Here is a 15,972-nt window from a genome sequence, read left to right on the forward strand (position 1 = left end):
TCATCTTAAATCACACCACTGACTACCTAAATGTCAATAATTCGTAAAAGGCTGTATTGGATAAAAAGGTCAGAAACAAGTTTTCCCCTCCTGGTCGGGTACAATGGCTCATACCTGTAATCCCAACACTTTGGGAGGCTGAGGTAGGCAGATCGTGAGGCCAAGAGTTTGAGACCAGTCTGGCCAACATGGTGAAACCCCATCTCTACTAAAAATACAAAAATTAGCCAGGCATGGTGGCACATGCCTGTAATACCAACTACTCCAGAGGCTCAGGCAGGAAAATCGCTTGAACCCAGGAGGCAGAGGTTGCAGTGAGCCGAGATCATGCCACTGCACTCCAGCCTGGGAGATACAGTGAGACTCCATCTCGAAAAATAAATAAATAAATAAAAGAAAGAAAAAAAGAAAAAAACTCCCCTCCAAACCTTAGATTTAATATTTTCTCAATTCAGTTAATGCAAGGACCTATGAGAAGCCATTTTACACCTCAAAGTTTCTAAACTCAGGGAAATTGACAAAAAATGGTCATCAAAGAAAGCCATATTTATAAACAAGCAAAACAACTTAGTAAATATTTTTAAAAAAACAAATGAGGGGGAGAGTCAAAGTATCTGAAAAGCATTTGAAAAATGCTGGTCTTGAAAAAAAAATAACAATGACATTTTAACACGTTTTGCAACATCTGTCCTTGAGAAAAAAGGGTCAGTTTTATTAAAAAAAAAAAAAAGACAGTGTTTATAGACCTAGAAGATCTTTCAAACATAATGGCCTAAAATGAATGTTTTGAAGGTGAAAATAAAGTGCATATAGGATTTTCAAAAATGTCTGTGCGAATGTTTGACATCACCTAGCCCAAACATTGCATTTTTCTAATTACAACAGTTCAAAAAGGTTAAATGATCTGTTCATAGCTGCACAGTGAACCAGTGATTTTTCTTACCCAATGACAGAAGAAGCCAGTTCCTCCATCTACACTGCATTCCACTAAATCACATCAGCTCATAAATCTACAGAGTTCACAAAAATTTTTAGTGGGATTGTGCCTTTGATTTATAGAGGAAAAAAATGTGTTTTTCTATAATTTTCTCTAGGGACTCTCACTTCATTAAAACTTTAATTTCCAAGATAAGTTATCCAAGATCATTTCCAAGGTTAATACAGCATTTGAAAAACATAAGTCACCTCTCTTCATTCAACTAAGGCAACACATAGCCAGCAAAAAGCAGTGACGGTGAGAGATTCGCAAGGGGAAAGGCGGAATCACTCCACTCAAATCTGTTCTCTTTTTTCATTTAATCTGTAATCAGAAAGCAATGCTGACAAGCCCTTTGAGATCCTGGAGTGTGCTAAGACACACAGCAAGTATCACTCATTTAAAAATAAAAGGCTTGATGTTCAGGAGAATTTGTGTTGGTTGTGTTGCTATTTTATTTTCTAATTTTCATCTCCCTGGAGTCAAAGTACACAGCATCATGCTTCCATAAAAACAGTAATTAAAGCTTTTAAAATATACATATTAGCAGATCACACACTCCTATCAGTTTATCTTGTGAATATCATAAATACCATGCACACAACAGATGGAAATTGCATAAACAGAAAAATTCTGCATTATTCATGAACTGTAGTTTGCTTTTCCCTTGGCTCCATGCTACTAAGGAATATGTGTGCTTGTGTACATATTCCCTGTTAAAAACCACATCTTTAACTACAACATAGTTTATGTTGAGGTATTTTAAATGTGAGGATTATTACATTTTAAAATGTGAGTATATTGCAGTTGAGTTTATCCTACCTCACACTTGGGAATGAAAGGAGATCATCCAAGACATAACCAAAATATTATTGACTCATTAGTAAAAATCCAAAGAGGGTATTTATCAAGGGTGGGTCATATTTTCAACAGCTGTCCCCCTGTTGAATATAGATATTTCGTAACACAAACAATATAAAAAGACACTAGCAAAAATAACCACAATATATGAAATAGGCTCATTGTATTATTTCTACCCAAATTTAAATGATTCTTTTCACTCCCTCCAGCAGAATCACACTCCAAAAGTGAAATTTCTTGAATGGAGAATTTACAATGAGTTTCTTGGGAACAGACTCGGAGATGAAAACAGCTATGAGAGGTACTCCCAAGAATACACTTGAGAGGACGCGAGGAAGACAGGACTGGGTGGAGGGGAAAGCTCAGTGGTTGCAACAGAAGCCTTAGGCCAATTCTACAAGGAGCTCTAGAGCTGAGCTGACCCTTCAGCTTTGTTTCCAGTTGGGTATGAGGTTCCTTATCTGGGTGACAGTTTCAATCAAAGCCCAAACCTTGGGGTATTTGTAATGAACCAAATCCTCCACTTTTGTGAAATCATGAATCCAGAAGGAGACATCCTAGGCATATTATTCAGAATTTTGCAAGTTAGTATCAGAATAAATATAAACAGAAACAGCCAAAAACTGTTGGTGTCTGAAGCTGAGTATGTTCTTCATGAAGTTTGGATTTTCCGCACTATACAATAAATTAATGTACTTTTAAAAGAGAAAGAAGATTTGTCCCAGTTGAAGCCAGGCATTTGTACCCCTGCACCAGCTAGACAGGGCTGTAGACCAGCATGTTAATCTAGGGCCAGGCAGGTCCCTTTGGCTGAGAGCATGAGAGCAATTCTCCAGTGAGGGGCAGCTATAAGCTATCAGTTGCCCATTTTCTCAGCATCTGGGAATCATGCTTCTGACTTGAAGCAGGGAGCTAGGAAGAGTACCATAGTATCCCTACAAAGGGGATTTTAAATTGTAGCAAGCATCACCAATTGCAATTTCAAGCTAGAGCAATCTTGATTCAAACTTTTAACATCTACAATAGATTAAGGGTTCCTAGCCAATGAAAGGCAAGCACCTATTAAACAAAAGAGAGAATAAACAAATTTTTAATTAAAAACTGGGAAGAGAGAAAGACAAATATATCTTTTTCTCATCAATTCATTTATAAAAACAATTGTTCTCAGCACTTAAAACTATAAAAATAAAAAATTAAAATACAATTAATATTGAGCCTTTTCTCATTCTAATAATAAGTAATGTCACCCCAGATGAATAAACTAATTAAAATATTTAAAGCCCATCTGTTTCATTAAGAGATGCATTTTAAAACAAATGTAGTTATGTTTATTGGTTACCTAAATCTAAAATTATTTTGATCAATGATCCTAATGAAAATCTAATTCAGAAAAAAAATTTTTAATTTATATAAATATTTTCATTATAGAGAGGTATGAAAGAGTGATCAATAAAAGCCTTTAAAGTATAGATATATTACTTTAAGTTCTGTGAAGAAAGTTAAATGGGAAGAACAGTTCATGGAGGAAAGCAAAGGATAGAAAAATTTCCATATGTTAAAGAAGAGATTATTTATGTATTTTAAATGAATAGCAGTAATTAACAAATCACAGTAGTTTCCAGATATAATCATATATTCTTAAAAGAGAGATGTACCATTTTTGTTCTAAAATGGAAACATTTACATTAAAAACTACATAATTTGGGGCTGTAGTATTTAAATTTGTGATATAAATTTTAGGCTTCATTTAAAAATGTGCAAGGGGACAGATAGATTTCCAAAATTATTTTGGGGGTGGGTAGTGCAAAAGCAAAACAGCTGACAGAGTACCTGTTTTTAAAGTCCCTCCCGACTCTTAGCTATTTATTGTTATAAATGGTGTGTTTCCCATGGCCCTGAAACTATTGCCTATCCAGAACCTTAGAACTACCAACAGAAACATGTTTAATTAAATGTCAAGAAAGCATTTTAAGAACCCTACCCAGCACAGTAAAGGAACAAAAACTGATCACATTAAAACCACGTAGGACAGAGAATATTGGAAAACGAGGGGGTTTCAAGGTAGAGAAAAATCCAACTCACCAAACTCCAGAAGGGCAAAATAGTGCATGGTATGGGTCAAAATAATCATAGTCTCAATTGTAGCGTAAGCCGAATGCAGTATTGTTTTTATTGTCATGAGGTAACTCTTGTCTTAGGCGGTGAACAACCTCTTGGGAGGAAAGACCCCTGGGTTCTCTCTCTTTTGCAACAACTATGACCACCTTTGTTTATTTCTCTTACTGCCCTCCTCCCTTTATTCTCATTTTTTATCTTTCTATCTCTCTGCTTAAAGACCCCATCTTAGTAAAAAAGAAAATATTATAGTTATAATGCAAAAGGGAACAACATAAAAATCACTCATTATTTTACCAAGAACAAGAGACAGATTGGCCAAAATAACTTTACAGGAAGGAAGAGTTAGTTAATTAACAACACACTCTGGTCAGTCTCTTAAATCCCTATATCTATTTTCATTCCAAAAAAATACATATTAATAATAATATGTGTGTGATTTACCCCACTCTTATCTAAGAAAACATTTTAAAGAACATTTTAAACAACAGCATTTAAAGAATGCCTTGCTCTGTTGTAAATTTGCTTATTCCCCTCATCCTAGTCAGAATTGATGTGTTCATATGATCACTTTATTACTTTCAAAGATTATTTTTGCATCTTTCATTTTAGCTCAAAATTAATCAGATCTTTGGTTCAATTATTTCCAAAACTTTTTGAAGTTAGAGTTATGGGGGGAAAAAGCCAACAGACAATTTTTCCCTGCTTAGGACATCTTTTGCTACTTGGCTACAACAAACACACACTGGACCCTTGTGTGCCAGGAAGCTGGTGGGCCCAGAGAAAGGGCTGGCTCTCAAATCTACTTCACATTTTAATTTTGTTCAATACATTTTCAATGAAATTTGGATGCTCTTTTAAACTCTAACTCAAAAAGAGTTCAAGATCAGCGAAGTTACAGACAGCTTTACTCATAACCAGAATAATTTGCCAAACAGAGCAGAGGAGCTGGGCAAGCACTCTAGATCGCTTTTCATACATAGGACTTCAATTCTGAGACTGCCTTTTGTTACTAAAGCTTCTTGGTTCAATTTGACATGCATATAATTTTGCTCAATTTTTCTCGTATCAATCCTAAATGTCCGTTCCGCTAAGTCAAGCTCCCTGAGTTTGCTTAAATTTCCCTTTCACAGCTACTCAGTTGTTTTCCGAAAGAGCATTTAGGGCTCCTTCGTTTCCAGGTTTTCTCTCATTAGAGGACGTTAGGGAACAAACAGATGACCCTGATTCCAATTCCTCAACCAGTTCCACAACTGGTCTGCCCAAATAGGTGACCTTTGTGCATCTTATTCCATACTAGTTCCCACTGACTTCCTTCTCTGCCGTCTCAGGCCTCCTTCAAAACTTTTCATTTGTTTGTTGGTTTAATATGACATGTTTTTTTAAAGAACTAAGGTAGGTCAACCTGTTTCCCAGGCTATAAGCAAATGGAAGGAGAGTATCAACCTTGAGCATCACACAAATTCATCGAACACAGTAAAGTCTAACATGCAATAGTCCCAGAAACTTACCAAAGGGATCTCAAAGCATCTCTGAACCTGAATCCCCCCTGACCTCCACCCTTCACCTCCCACAGGAGAGCTCTGAGGGCACAGTGCTCCCTGGGCAGCCCTGTCTCCCTGCTATTCTGTTCATTTCAGAATCTGCCTTTCTCTGCCTCCATCTTTAAGCTTCTGAAGGTGAGGAACCATATCTCCCTTCTCCTTCTCCTTCTCTTGACAACTTCAGAGCTACAAATAACATACTCTGGGCACAGCTTTGGACATATGCATTGAATGAAGAAAACAGGGAATTATGATTCTAAACATTATTATCAGATTAACAAGGACTAATTACAAGTCTGACAATTGAGGAGGGCAAATAACTATCTACCTCTTCAAAATTTACAGATATCCTGACATTACAGCCATCTCAACACATATTATGAGTTGAATTATGATGGGCTTCTACCAGCACTGCCAAGCATAGCTTACAAAAAGCTTTGCTCCGTAGGAGGCTATTGTCACCAGGCTGCATGTTGCAACTAAATCCAAATAAAGTCTGTGACTCCACTTCCCCACCCCCCACAGTGCAAAACACTTAGCTTTCTGCAAGAGGGACAGAAAAGTAAGCTGAATGCTGCCAGTTGTCAGCCTTTTTTACATACTGTTGCAACTGCCACTTTTAAAATTATACAACACCTTGAAAGAAATAATAAAAAAGATGGAGATTTCTTCGAAAACAGCTCTAAAGCAGCCTGCTAAGCAGGAGATTCACGCCTGCAGCCAGCATTTACCCCGTCTGCCTTGCAATTTCAGGATCAGTATACATCAGATCAAGTGAACAACCCAGGGAATTCTGCCGTTACCTTTTAGAAACAGAATAAATATTAACAGAGCTTTACTTCTTTCCGCCAAGGGGGACTATATGTTAATACAGTAATTTACACTGGAAAAAATATAAATGAAAGGGTTTAGAACCTCGTAACTTTAAAAATAACATAATTCCTCCTAGAACATTCCTTTCACTTGTGATTCTCAAAGCACTTTGCATTTCCCAGCTATTGGCAGGGCTGGAATTAGGATCAAAGTATCACTAAATGGTAGGTGAAACAAATGTCATAGAGCATATATGTCAAGCTGATTTTCAGGAGTACAGGAATGGAGTCATCAGGCAACTTTAAAGTTAAGAATCTGTTGGAGCAGCTGCCAATAAATCAAGGCCCAAAGGAGAAAGTTCTTTGGAAACCTTGAAATATTGTATACATTTAGATAATTATTGTTGTTGTCAATGTTAACGAAAAAAGCAATAAATCAGGGAGATGGCACTGATGAGTGAGGAGAAATAGACTCAACAATTTAAATGGAATCATTCCTTATCCTCCTTCCCCAACAAGCAGCCTCAACAGTGTTTGCTTCTGTCTGCCAACAGCCAAGCCAAGTGAGAAAACACTATATACCCTCCCTATATGTCCCAGCCATCAGTTACCAGCCTCTTTAGATGGCACTAATGAAAACAAACCTGTAGGTCTTCCTGTCTCCTTTAACTAGGAGACATCTCAGTCTATGGTACTAATAGGTATTACTCAGATGCTCCAGCCTCAAGAATGAGGAAGACTGATGATACCTTTGGCCTGAGAAAGCCTCTGGGTGAGAATTCAGATCATCACTCAGGAGTCAGGTCTTACAGACAAGGTGGCCCCTCTCCTGAAATGACTGACCAGTTGAAAAGCAAGCATCGAGTCCCTCGGCTGCAGCACATTATTTGGCCTTAGCCTAACCTTTTCCTTTACTGTCTTGAGTTGCACTCCATAACTTGTAATACTTGAGTTGGCTGCACTTGCAAAATTAACAATATTGGTCCATCGTTGTTCCTCAGGAAGATCCTTTCACTCTCTGCACTTGCTCATTAATTCCCTTCCTTTGCCATTAATTACTTTCAACCAAATGATGAAATGTTGTCATTTTTTAAAGTTCTGTTTATTTTGAAGCTATCACGCAGTGTCATTTTTATTATCTCCTTCTATTCTTACTTTGAGGCTCTGAGCCATCATTTAAGATTCAGAAGCTTAAAAAAATATATACAAATGTATATAGGTTTTCCTTCCTCAGGATACATCATTGGGTGGCTCCAAGAAGGATCCATAGCCTTTTATGAAACTATTTGAGCAACTTGGTCATCACACAATAAACACAACAAAAATACTCATTAAGTGTGTTAAATTCATCCTTTAAGTCATAATCCCTGGAATGCCATTTAGTTTCAACACTCACCACTCCCTACAGAAGCTAGGCAACCATCTGGAATGATCTCCTCTCACTGTGTTGTTAAGTTCATTATGTATAATTTATATTTCTAGATCAGGGGATCTCAACCGGAAGAGATATTTGGCTACTGCTGGAGACATTTTTCATTGTCACAACTTGGGGGCTGCCACTGGCATCATGTGGGTAGGGGCCAGAGATGCAGCTAAGCATCTGATAATGCATAGGACAGCCCCACAGATAAAAAATTATCCAGCCCAAAATGTCAGTGATGTCAAGGTTGAGAAATCTTGTTCTAGACGTTCTATCTTGCCTAATTTGCTCATATTTGGTATGGAAAGGCCATTTACTCATCAGCCTGAAGAGTTCCCATAAAACCTGAAAGAACAACTCACCTATGAAGAAAGGAGTGGGAAACAGATTCTTTTTTGGTGGGAACTGAATGTCACCACCCACATGCTGTGAAGGAGAAACATATCACTATTCACTCTTCTAGGAAAATTAAGTTTAAAATTTCACAATTTACCTCTTCTTTTGGTTCATATGCAAATTATAAGGTACTAAAAATGGGAGACACTGACAGGTTAATTGCTCCCACTCTTCTGGTCCAGCTGCACAGAGCTGAGGCAGAGGGAGCACAGAGAAGTGAGAGAACCTCCGAGGTCAGCATGCTCCGGCACTGGATACATCAGCATATCATGGGTTTTGAGTTAGAATAACTGATAACATAACACATGTACTTGAAGTTCACTGATTTGATTCCAGCTTTTTAAAAATAATCTTTTAAGCAGAAGCTGGCACTGCTTTTTACTCCTTTATTTTTTTCTCTGTACCTCTTAAAAATAAAGTATAAATCTGACATATGTTTCAGGCAAATTGGCTCAGAACTCAGAAAAGGTAAAAAGAACTCTCCTAGACAGCCTATGTTCCCAAATAAAAATTATCTCTAGTTCCTATGCCTGCATCAAGCCTTTCTAATTAAGTGATATTTGGTCCTAACAGCCAGGTTAAACCAACCTACCTTTATTTCAGATCTGAGCCCCTTCCCCACAGCCCACAACCATATTTACCATCCACACTACTGTGTGTGTATGTTTAGGCTATTTATATAATTCTGATTAGAACATTTTGTATCCTTCCTGAGATAATATGCTTTTCAAAAGTAGATTGTGAGTTTTTGAATCATCTGAAACTCTTCTTTTATTTTTGAGTGAAAAAGGGAATAGGGACGACGCTATGTACATTATTTTAGGCACATGTTTCCTCTTCTTAAAGCACTCTTCTCATTCACTGATGAGTAGCAGTTGACTTTGTAATTTTCAAGTGGCCAAAGCAGATGGAGTGAGAGAAAGAAAAGTCAGAGACAGAGGTTCAGCTAGATCCAGAAATGTGAAATGGATCCACAGGAGAAGATGTGCAGACTGAGAAGGTCAATAGTTACAGAAGAGCCAAGAGACTAAAGGGTGCATACAGTTAGGCAGTGGTAGAAAGAAAAACAAAAAACCCTATGAAAGCATGGTAAAAGAAGAAAGGGGATTCGCATCGCTGGGATGTGAATAGAATTTGCAGGTGCTATGCCTGCCTCTCAATCCAGAGCCCAAATCTATTTGCCTCATTCCATACCTCTGAGTAGCTCTTAGATAACACAGGATGAGGTTTGGGAAAGCCACATCATTCTACCAGATAGAATGCCTGGCTTCACCATCTACTAGCCAGATGATCTTAACCAAGTCGCTCAACTCTCCCCAAACTCCATTTCCTCAAAGTGGGGACAATCCTTAAAGTGGGGACAATCATTTATTCACAGCAGGATTGAGGTAACATAGGTAAAGAATCAAGGGCACTAGCGAATGTTACATGGAAGGCTCTATGATCACATCACGCAGTATTCTAAGTAATGGAGATAAAACATTTTAACAATAGTAAAAGCAAAATTGAATTATAAACATTGCTTTTTTTAAGATTGGCACATCATAATTTTACATATATGTGGGGTACAACATGTTTTGATACATGTGTAAATTGTATAATGATTGAATTAGGGTGATTAGCATATCCTTAAACACTTATTGTTTGTGATCAGAACATTCTAAAACCTTTCCGATAGCTATTTTCAAACATACAACACATCATTGTTAACTAGTCATCCAACTATGCAATAGACCACCAGAACTTATTCCTCCTATCTAACCATAGCTTAGTACCCATTGACCAATTTTTCACCATCCTCCTCTCCCCTGACCCTCCCTAGCCTCTAGCAATCACAATTCTATTTTCTAAGTCAATGAGAACAACTTCTTAGATTCCACATATGAATGAGGTCATATTGTACTTGCTTTCCTAAACCTGGCTGATTTCACTTAACATAATGCCCTCCAAGGTTCATTCATGTTGCCACGAATGACAGGATTTCATTCTTTTTTATGACTGAAAAATACTCCACTGTGTAGATGTACATTTTCTCTTTCCATTCATCCACTGATGGACACAGGTTGGTTCTATATCTTGGCTATTTGTGAATAGGGCTACAATAAACACAAGAGTGCAGGTATCTTTTTGACATATTGTTTTCATTTCCTTTACATACATACCCAGTAGTGAACATTCTTAATACAATGGCAATTTAAAACTTTATGAGCTAACCACTAATTCCCAGAAAAGAAAACTTGATATTCTCTAAAGAAGACTTTAAAGCAATGCAATTCTAAGATACTTTGGGAGTAAAAAAATAAACTACATGCACACACAGTTTTATTGCTATCTTCTTCCATGGAGAAGAATAAGCCACTATCAAAACCCTCATAGAGACATTTCTGTTCTAAAGAAAACAGTAGTCAAGAATTTAACAGACCTAATCTCAGTGTTACAACCACTGTGCAGAAAATACCTCAATTTACTATTAGCTAAAAAATCATTTTTATATTTTAAAAGATCATTTGCCACAAATGAGATGAATAGGCATTTCAATGCTCAAGACATTACATTTCATAATTATTAATGGGGATCAAATAAAAGCCCACTCTGTGTAATTAAATTGGAATTTAATTTCCCGGAATAGTGGCAAACATGAGAATCAGAGAAAGAAGATGTTGACTCAGAAAAAGAAAAGTAATTAATAAGGATGTCAGAAGTCAGCCCTGTTTCACACAACTCCGCAGGCAGAGCAACATGCAACCAACGCAGCAAATGTGAGGTCCACCGGCGAAGCGCCACAGCTGAGATGGCCCCAGCTGAAGTGCTGCCTTGATGAGGGGAGCACTCTGCTGCAGAACTGTGCCAACCAGAGTAAGCTGAGAAAGCCCGGAACACTGGTGGCTGGGTTCAGGACCAGCCCAACTCCATCATGGCTGTGCAGATCAAGCCCATATTGCACAGTAAAAAAAATATGCACATATATTTACAAATTAGTATTTTAAATTGTTTAGAAAATTCCCCTCAGAAGCCAAATTCTGCCCGTTTCAAGAGAGGACTCTCTCTTGTATTCGTGTGCTCCATTTTTTACTAGCACAATCTGCCTTGGGACCTTCATCAATTTTGCTTTGCCCAACTCTGCAAATGCAGTATTGATTCCAAGAGGAAATCAATCTCAGCTTGAAAGAAGATCTTTCATCAAATCCGTATTTTCTCCTCAATGCCAGAGCTCTGCTTGAATAAAAAGCCCTGACCACAAAGCAGAGGTTTCCTTCCATCTGATTTGTTCAGCAAATATTACTGAGAGCTAGAGCTTTGACCACATCAGAATAGACCTTGACTCCACAAGAAAAGGGTCCATCAGGCCCACGCTGGACCTGCAGCATGTGGGAGAGCACAGCTGGCCACGGGAAATTAGAATTTGAGGGGAGAGAGCAGTTTTTTGTTTGGAAACTGTAACAGAAATAGCTAGAATTCCTAGTTGAATTGTGGAGAACTCGGAATCTTCTGGGTGGTTGCAAGAAAACTTAGAAGGAAGAAAATATCAAATATTAGAGGAAAAATCCCATCATTCAGGTTGGTGGTCAATGATGGGGTTCCCATCATTGAATCCCATCATATTTATTTCTATGTTAAAGGGCCACCAAATTAAGCTAGGGTGCCATAACTCTCACCCTTTTTTATCTTTTTCTTTTCGCCTGCATCTTTGGCACATCCATTTAATGTCACCACCTTGGGGTGTTTTTATCCTCATTTTTATGCTTACTCATAAAACGATACACTCATATATATGCATTTATATGAATATGTAGTAATATAAACCTGTACACTCTTTTCTCTTCATTTTATAAACCTAAGATTATAAATTGCTCTCTTAAGAGCAAATTCATTTTTAACTCATCAATTTTCATGTCTGCATAATATTCAAATTGTCCTTTTTATTTTTAATTTTAATTTTTATGGGTACATAGTAGGTGTATATATTTATGCAGTACATGACGTATTTGGATACCGGCATACAATGCATAATAATCACATATCACATCAGGGAAAATGGGGTATCCAACACCTCAAGCTTTTATCATTTCTTTGTGTTACAAATATTCCAATTATACTCTTAGTTATTTTGAAATCTACAATAAATTACTGTTGACTCTAGTCACCCCGTTGTGCTAACTCAAATTGTCCTCTTTTTCTTTTGACATTTTCTCTTGCTTCAAAGCAGCTACACTGGTTGGATAAAAGACATTTTCTGTTTCCTGTGTGGGCCTTTGGGTGTTGCGTCCACTCCCAGCATCTCTGGAGTCTCCCATTGCCTGCTTACATGGAGGTGCATTTTCTTGCCCTACCTCCTGGGGCTGCTACCTCCATGCAATGGTTACCCCAGAGACAGAAGAAGGACTTCTTCACCCAGGACTTGACATCAACCCCTGCTCCCTAGATTTCTACTGCTGAGTGAAATTCTTCCATTTCATATCTTGCTAAAGTTAGTTGTAGAATTGAACCTTCTGAGCTTGTGGAAATTGGTTTGGAATTTGGACATATGATACTTCCAACCATGAAAGAAAAAGTAATATGCTTCAGGCAGAAATTTACAATGTTTACTTTTTAACTTCCTCCTGAAATTGGAAGGCTGGATTACCATTTTGGTGGTGTTCAGCTGTTGAAATTGATACTAAAATATACTCAGTTTGTATATCTCAAGCCCCAATTCACAATTCACAGTTCTGAATTCTATTAAATGATCAAAGTGAAGCCAATAATGACAATTAAAAGGCAAAAGATTTTCTTTTAGTTAAGCCTGAGACATGTTCAGAGCTTCTCAAGAAATATGTATTTGTGAAACCTAACCCAGGGACATTACTTGTATTTTATAGTGTGGTTATGGTTGAATTTAATCTTGTTAACAGTAGCATTTATACTAATAATTATCATTGGAAAACTACATTTGTATAAGACTAAGTATAATACAACATAAGTGTAAGTGATGTAATAGTAAGTGATGTAATAATTCCATATAATGTAGTTTTCATATGATAATTATTAATATGAATAATAATATTCCAGTAAGTGACCTTAGATTTCTGGATTTCCATTTTCCCTTCCATAAAAGCTAAAAGTTGGATGAAAATTGAATTTCTAAAATGTCTTCTGTATTTAGTCTTTTTGAATTCTAAACTTTTCTGCTCATACGTCCCAACCCTGTAAAAGTGCTTTTACTTGAGAAGAGGCATCTAATTTTTAATCTTATTTTAGTAATTATCTTAACAAAAATATGTGATTATATTTTTCATTTAAGAATGGAAATAAAAATGTCATATAAGCAATTCACTAAGAAGATAGATTCCAAAGAAAAAATTTCTAAATAAGTCTCACTTTTAGTCATCAACATGATAAACTCTAGATCTACACATAAAATCCAAAATGTGTATTTTATGTAGACATTCCTTTTTAAACACAGAAATTTAAGAAGGACAGCTACATATCTTGAAGTTTCAAGACATTAGATATATTTTTACTTATTGTACTCGCCAACATACAATTCAAAACACTGCAGATGGTTAAAATACTGCCGTTATTCTCCTTAGTTAGTCTTCCCTGTCTAATGCACAAAAGTAAAATATTTGATCACGTTCTTGCTTTAAAATAACAGAGTTTTTCAAGGCATTATATACATTTTTCAAAAGCACATTTTCTAGGTTGCTGTACCTTCTCTTGGCATCAAGAGTCACTTCACATGATGTCTGCAAGTTGCATTTACTAATGTGCTCCTTATTGGATTCGTGGCACGCACACCTTCCAGAGCATAAGATTATACAAGTTAACATCAGCCCGGCTGGCTCTTACTCATGCTCATGAGACAGGCCTGTTGGTCTCAGCTCAGCCTCTCTTTAGTGGTATAATCTTGGACAAATCACTTAATCTCCTTGACATTCCTCTTCCTGTCTGTAAAATAAGGAAATGCACTACACAGGGGTATTGAGATAACAGGTATAAAAGTGAATGACAGTTTAAGAGTACTCTGTAAATAGGTTATGGTAGCATTAACATTCTTCATGTTAGAAGGAGAGCGGACATACAACAGATTCTGTGAAAGAATGTTTCGCAAGAGCCCTTGCTTGGTTTTCAATGTTCAACTAACTCTAGGTACTCTAGCAATGCAAATAATTAAATAACAGAATATTTACAAACATATCTATGTGATTTTAGGCAAACTGCATTATGGAGACAACTCTTATCAAAAGAGAACTAAATTTGGGGATTAAGTGATTTTTTTTCAGATGGAAATTTAATGAAATAAATTTGAAGCCACAATTATCTAATGAACACAAACCCACCAATACCAAAGGACGGAAGGTTAAATTTTAGAAAATTTAGGTCTTTTAAGAAAACTGAGTGAAAGAAGAAACTAATTTGATAAGATGATAAATCTAAACCCATTTTCTATCACTGCTCCACAGAAAGGGATCCGAAAAACAAGCTAGAATCCTGTCCTTAAGGAGCTGAGTACGTGAGAGGGAGAAATTTCTTTTAAAAGGAGACCACATATAATAGAAACATGCACAGCCATTTCAGCCTTTCAGAATATATGTTTGAGGGCTGGGTTGATATGAATGATATCACACAAACACACACACACACACACACACACACACAGATTAAAAGTGAAAATGTGATCACAAGCTCTTTGAACTAACAGATAATTTACAAAGAGGTGGGATGAAAGTCATGTTGAAGTTCAATTGCAAATGTAGAATTACAGTGCAATAAACATTTGTCAAATTTTTAAATTATTAATTATTTTATGTCATTGCTTAATTTCCTAACTAGACTACAAGTTCCTTGAAGGTAAAATTCTTGTCTTTTGTATTTACATTTCCAATACTAACTAAAACAAACTTGGCATCTAATAAATAAGTGTCCACTGATTGTCCGAAACCACTTAATTCTGTGGACACTAGAAATTCTATCACAGATTAGAAAATGATCAGGAGTCAGAAATTGTTTATCTTTAGCAACAATACTTTTTGATTCTCAAAAACTGGTACTATTATGAAACTTATTATACACCTCCAAATCCTCCTTACCCCATACAGTCTTCAGAGACTATGAAGCTCAGTCTCACTCTGAACATAGAATATAGCAAAATGCCTGTCTATAGCATCGTAAGTATGTAGTAAGTATTTGCTGAATTCATCCACTGCTATTCCTAGGGTTTTTTGAGGACTTTCTTTACACTGTTATTAGAGCACTTACACTTATGTGTATTATACTTAGTCTTATACATGCCATTTCCCCTAATTTGATTGCTAGATCTTCTGGCAGGGTTCATTTTATATTCAGCCTTGCACTAGCACAGTGTTTGGCAGACATCTGGTCAACCATTATTTGTTTGACAACGTATGTAATTCTGAAAGTTGAAGGCATTATTAAAGACATGCATTGCAGCCTTATATCAAATTAAGAAACCTTGACCAATGGTTTGCCATCGCCAGCTTAAATACCTCCAGTAGTCATAAGCTCCTAAGGCAGTCCTAGTTATTACAGAGAAGGGCATCCCTAGCTGTTAAAGAATTCTCTTTTGAGCTGAAATCATCTTCCTTGTACCTCCTTCCCACTGGTTCTAACTGTTAAGAAAAATGCAGATAGCTTGTTCTACTACTTCTAGAGGATACTCTTTTAAGATATAGGTCAGCAATCCTGTGTCACTCAGGATGTTTCTTCCCCAGGGTAAGCATCCCATTCTCCTTGAGTAGTCTTTGTGGTTATCCTGCTCATTCTTCATGAACACACACTCCTCTAATCAATGTCCTTCTCGAAATACAGCATCAGAAATGAACATAGTCCTCTAAGGGAATCTGTCCA

General features: G+C 36.8%; 1 protein-coding gene across 2 annotated transcripts in view; it reads right to left on the reverse strand.

The window, feature by feature from the left end:
• The window catches only part of FGF14 (fibroblast growth factor 14), a 693,522-nt gene that overhangs the window by 497,831 nt on the left and 179,719 nt on the right, over positions 1-15,972 (reverse strand). The window contains exon 1 of one of the 2 annotated variants that reach the window (XM_055096976.3): positions 13,816-14,052. The exons of the other annotated variant lie outside the window; for it this stretch is intronic. Coding sequence (XP_054952951.1) covers positions 13,816-13,828 — 13 coding nt within the window. The 5' untranslated portion in view covers positions 13,829-14,052. Of the gene's footprint in view, positions 1-13,815; positions 14,053-15,972 lie in introns of those variants that run through there. 2 annotated transcript variants of the gene reach the window in all.

This window comes from Pan paniscus, chromosome 14 (genome assembly GCF_029289425.2).
Source record: "Pan paniscus chromosome 14, NHGRI_mPanPan1-v2.0_pri, whole genome shotgun sequence".
Classification (NCBI taxonomy): Eukaryota; Metazoa; Chordata; class Mammalia; order Primates; family Hominidae; genus Pan; species Pan paniscus.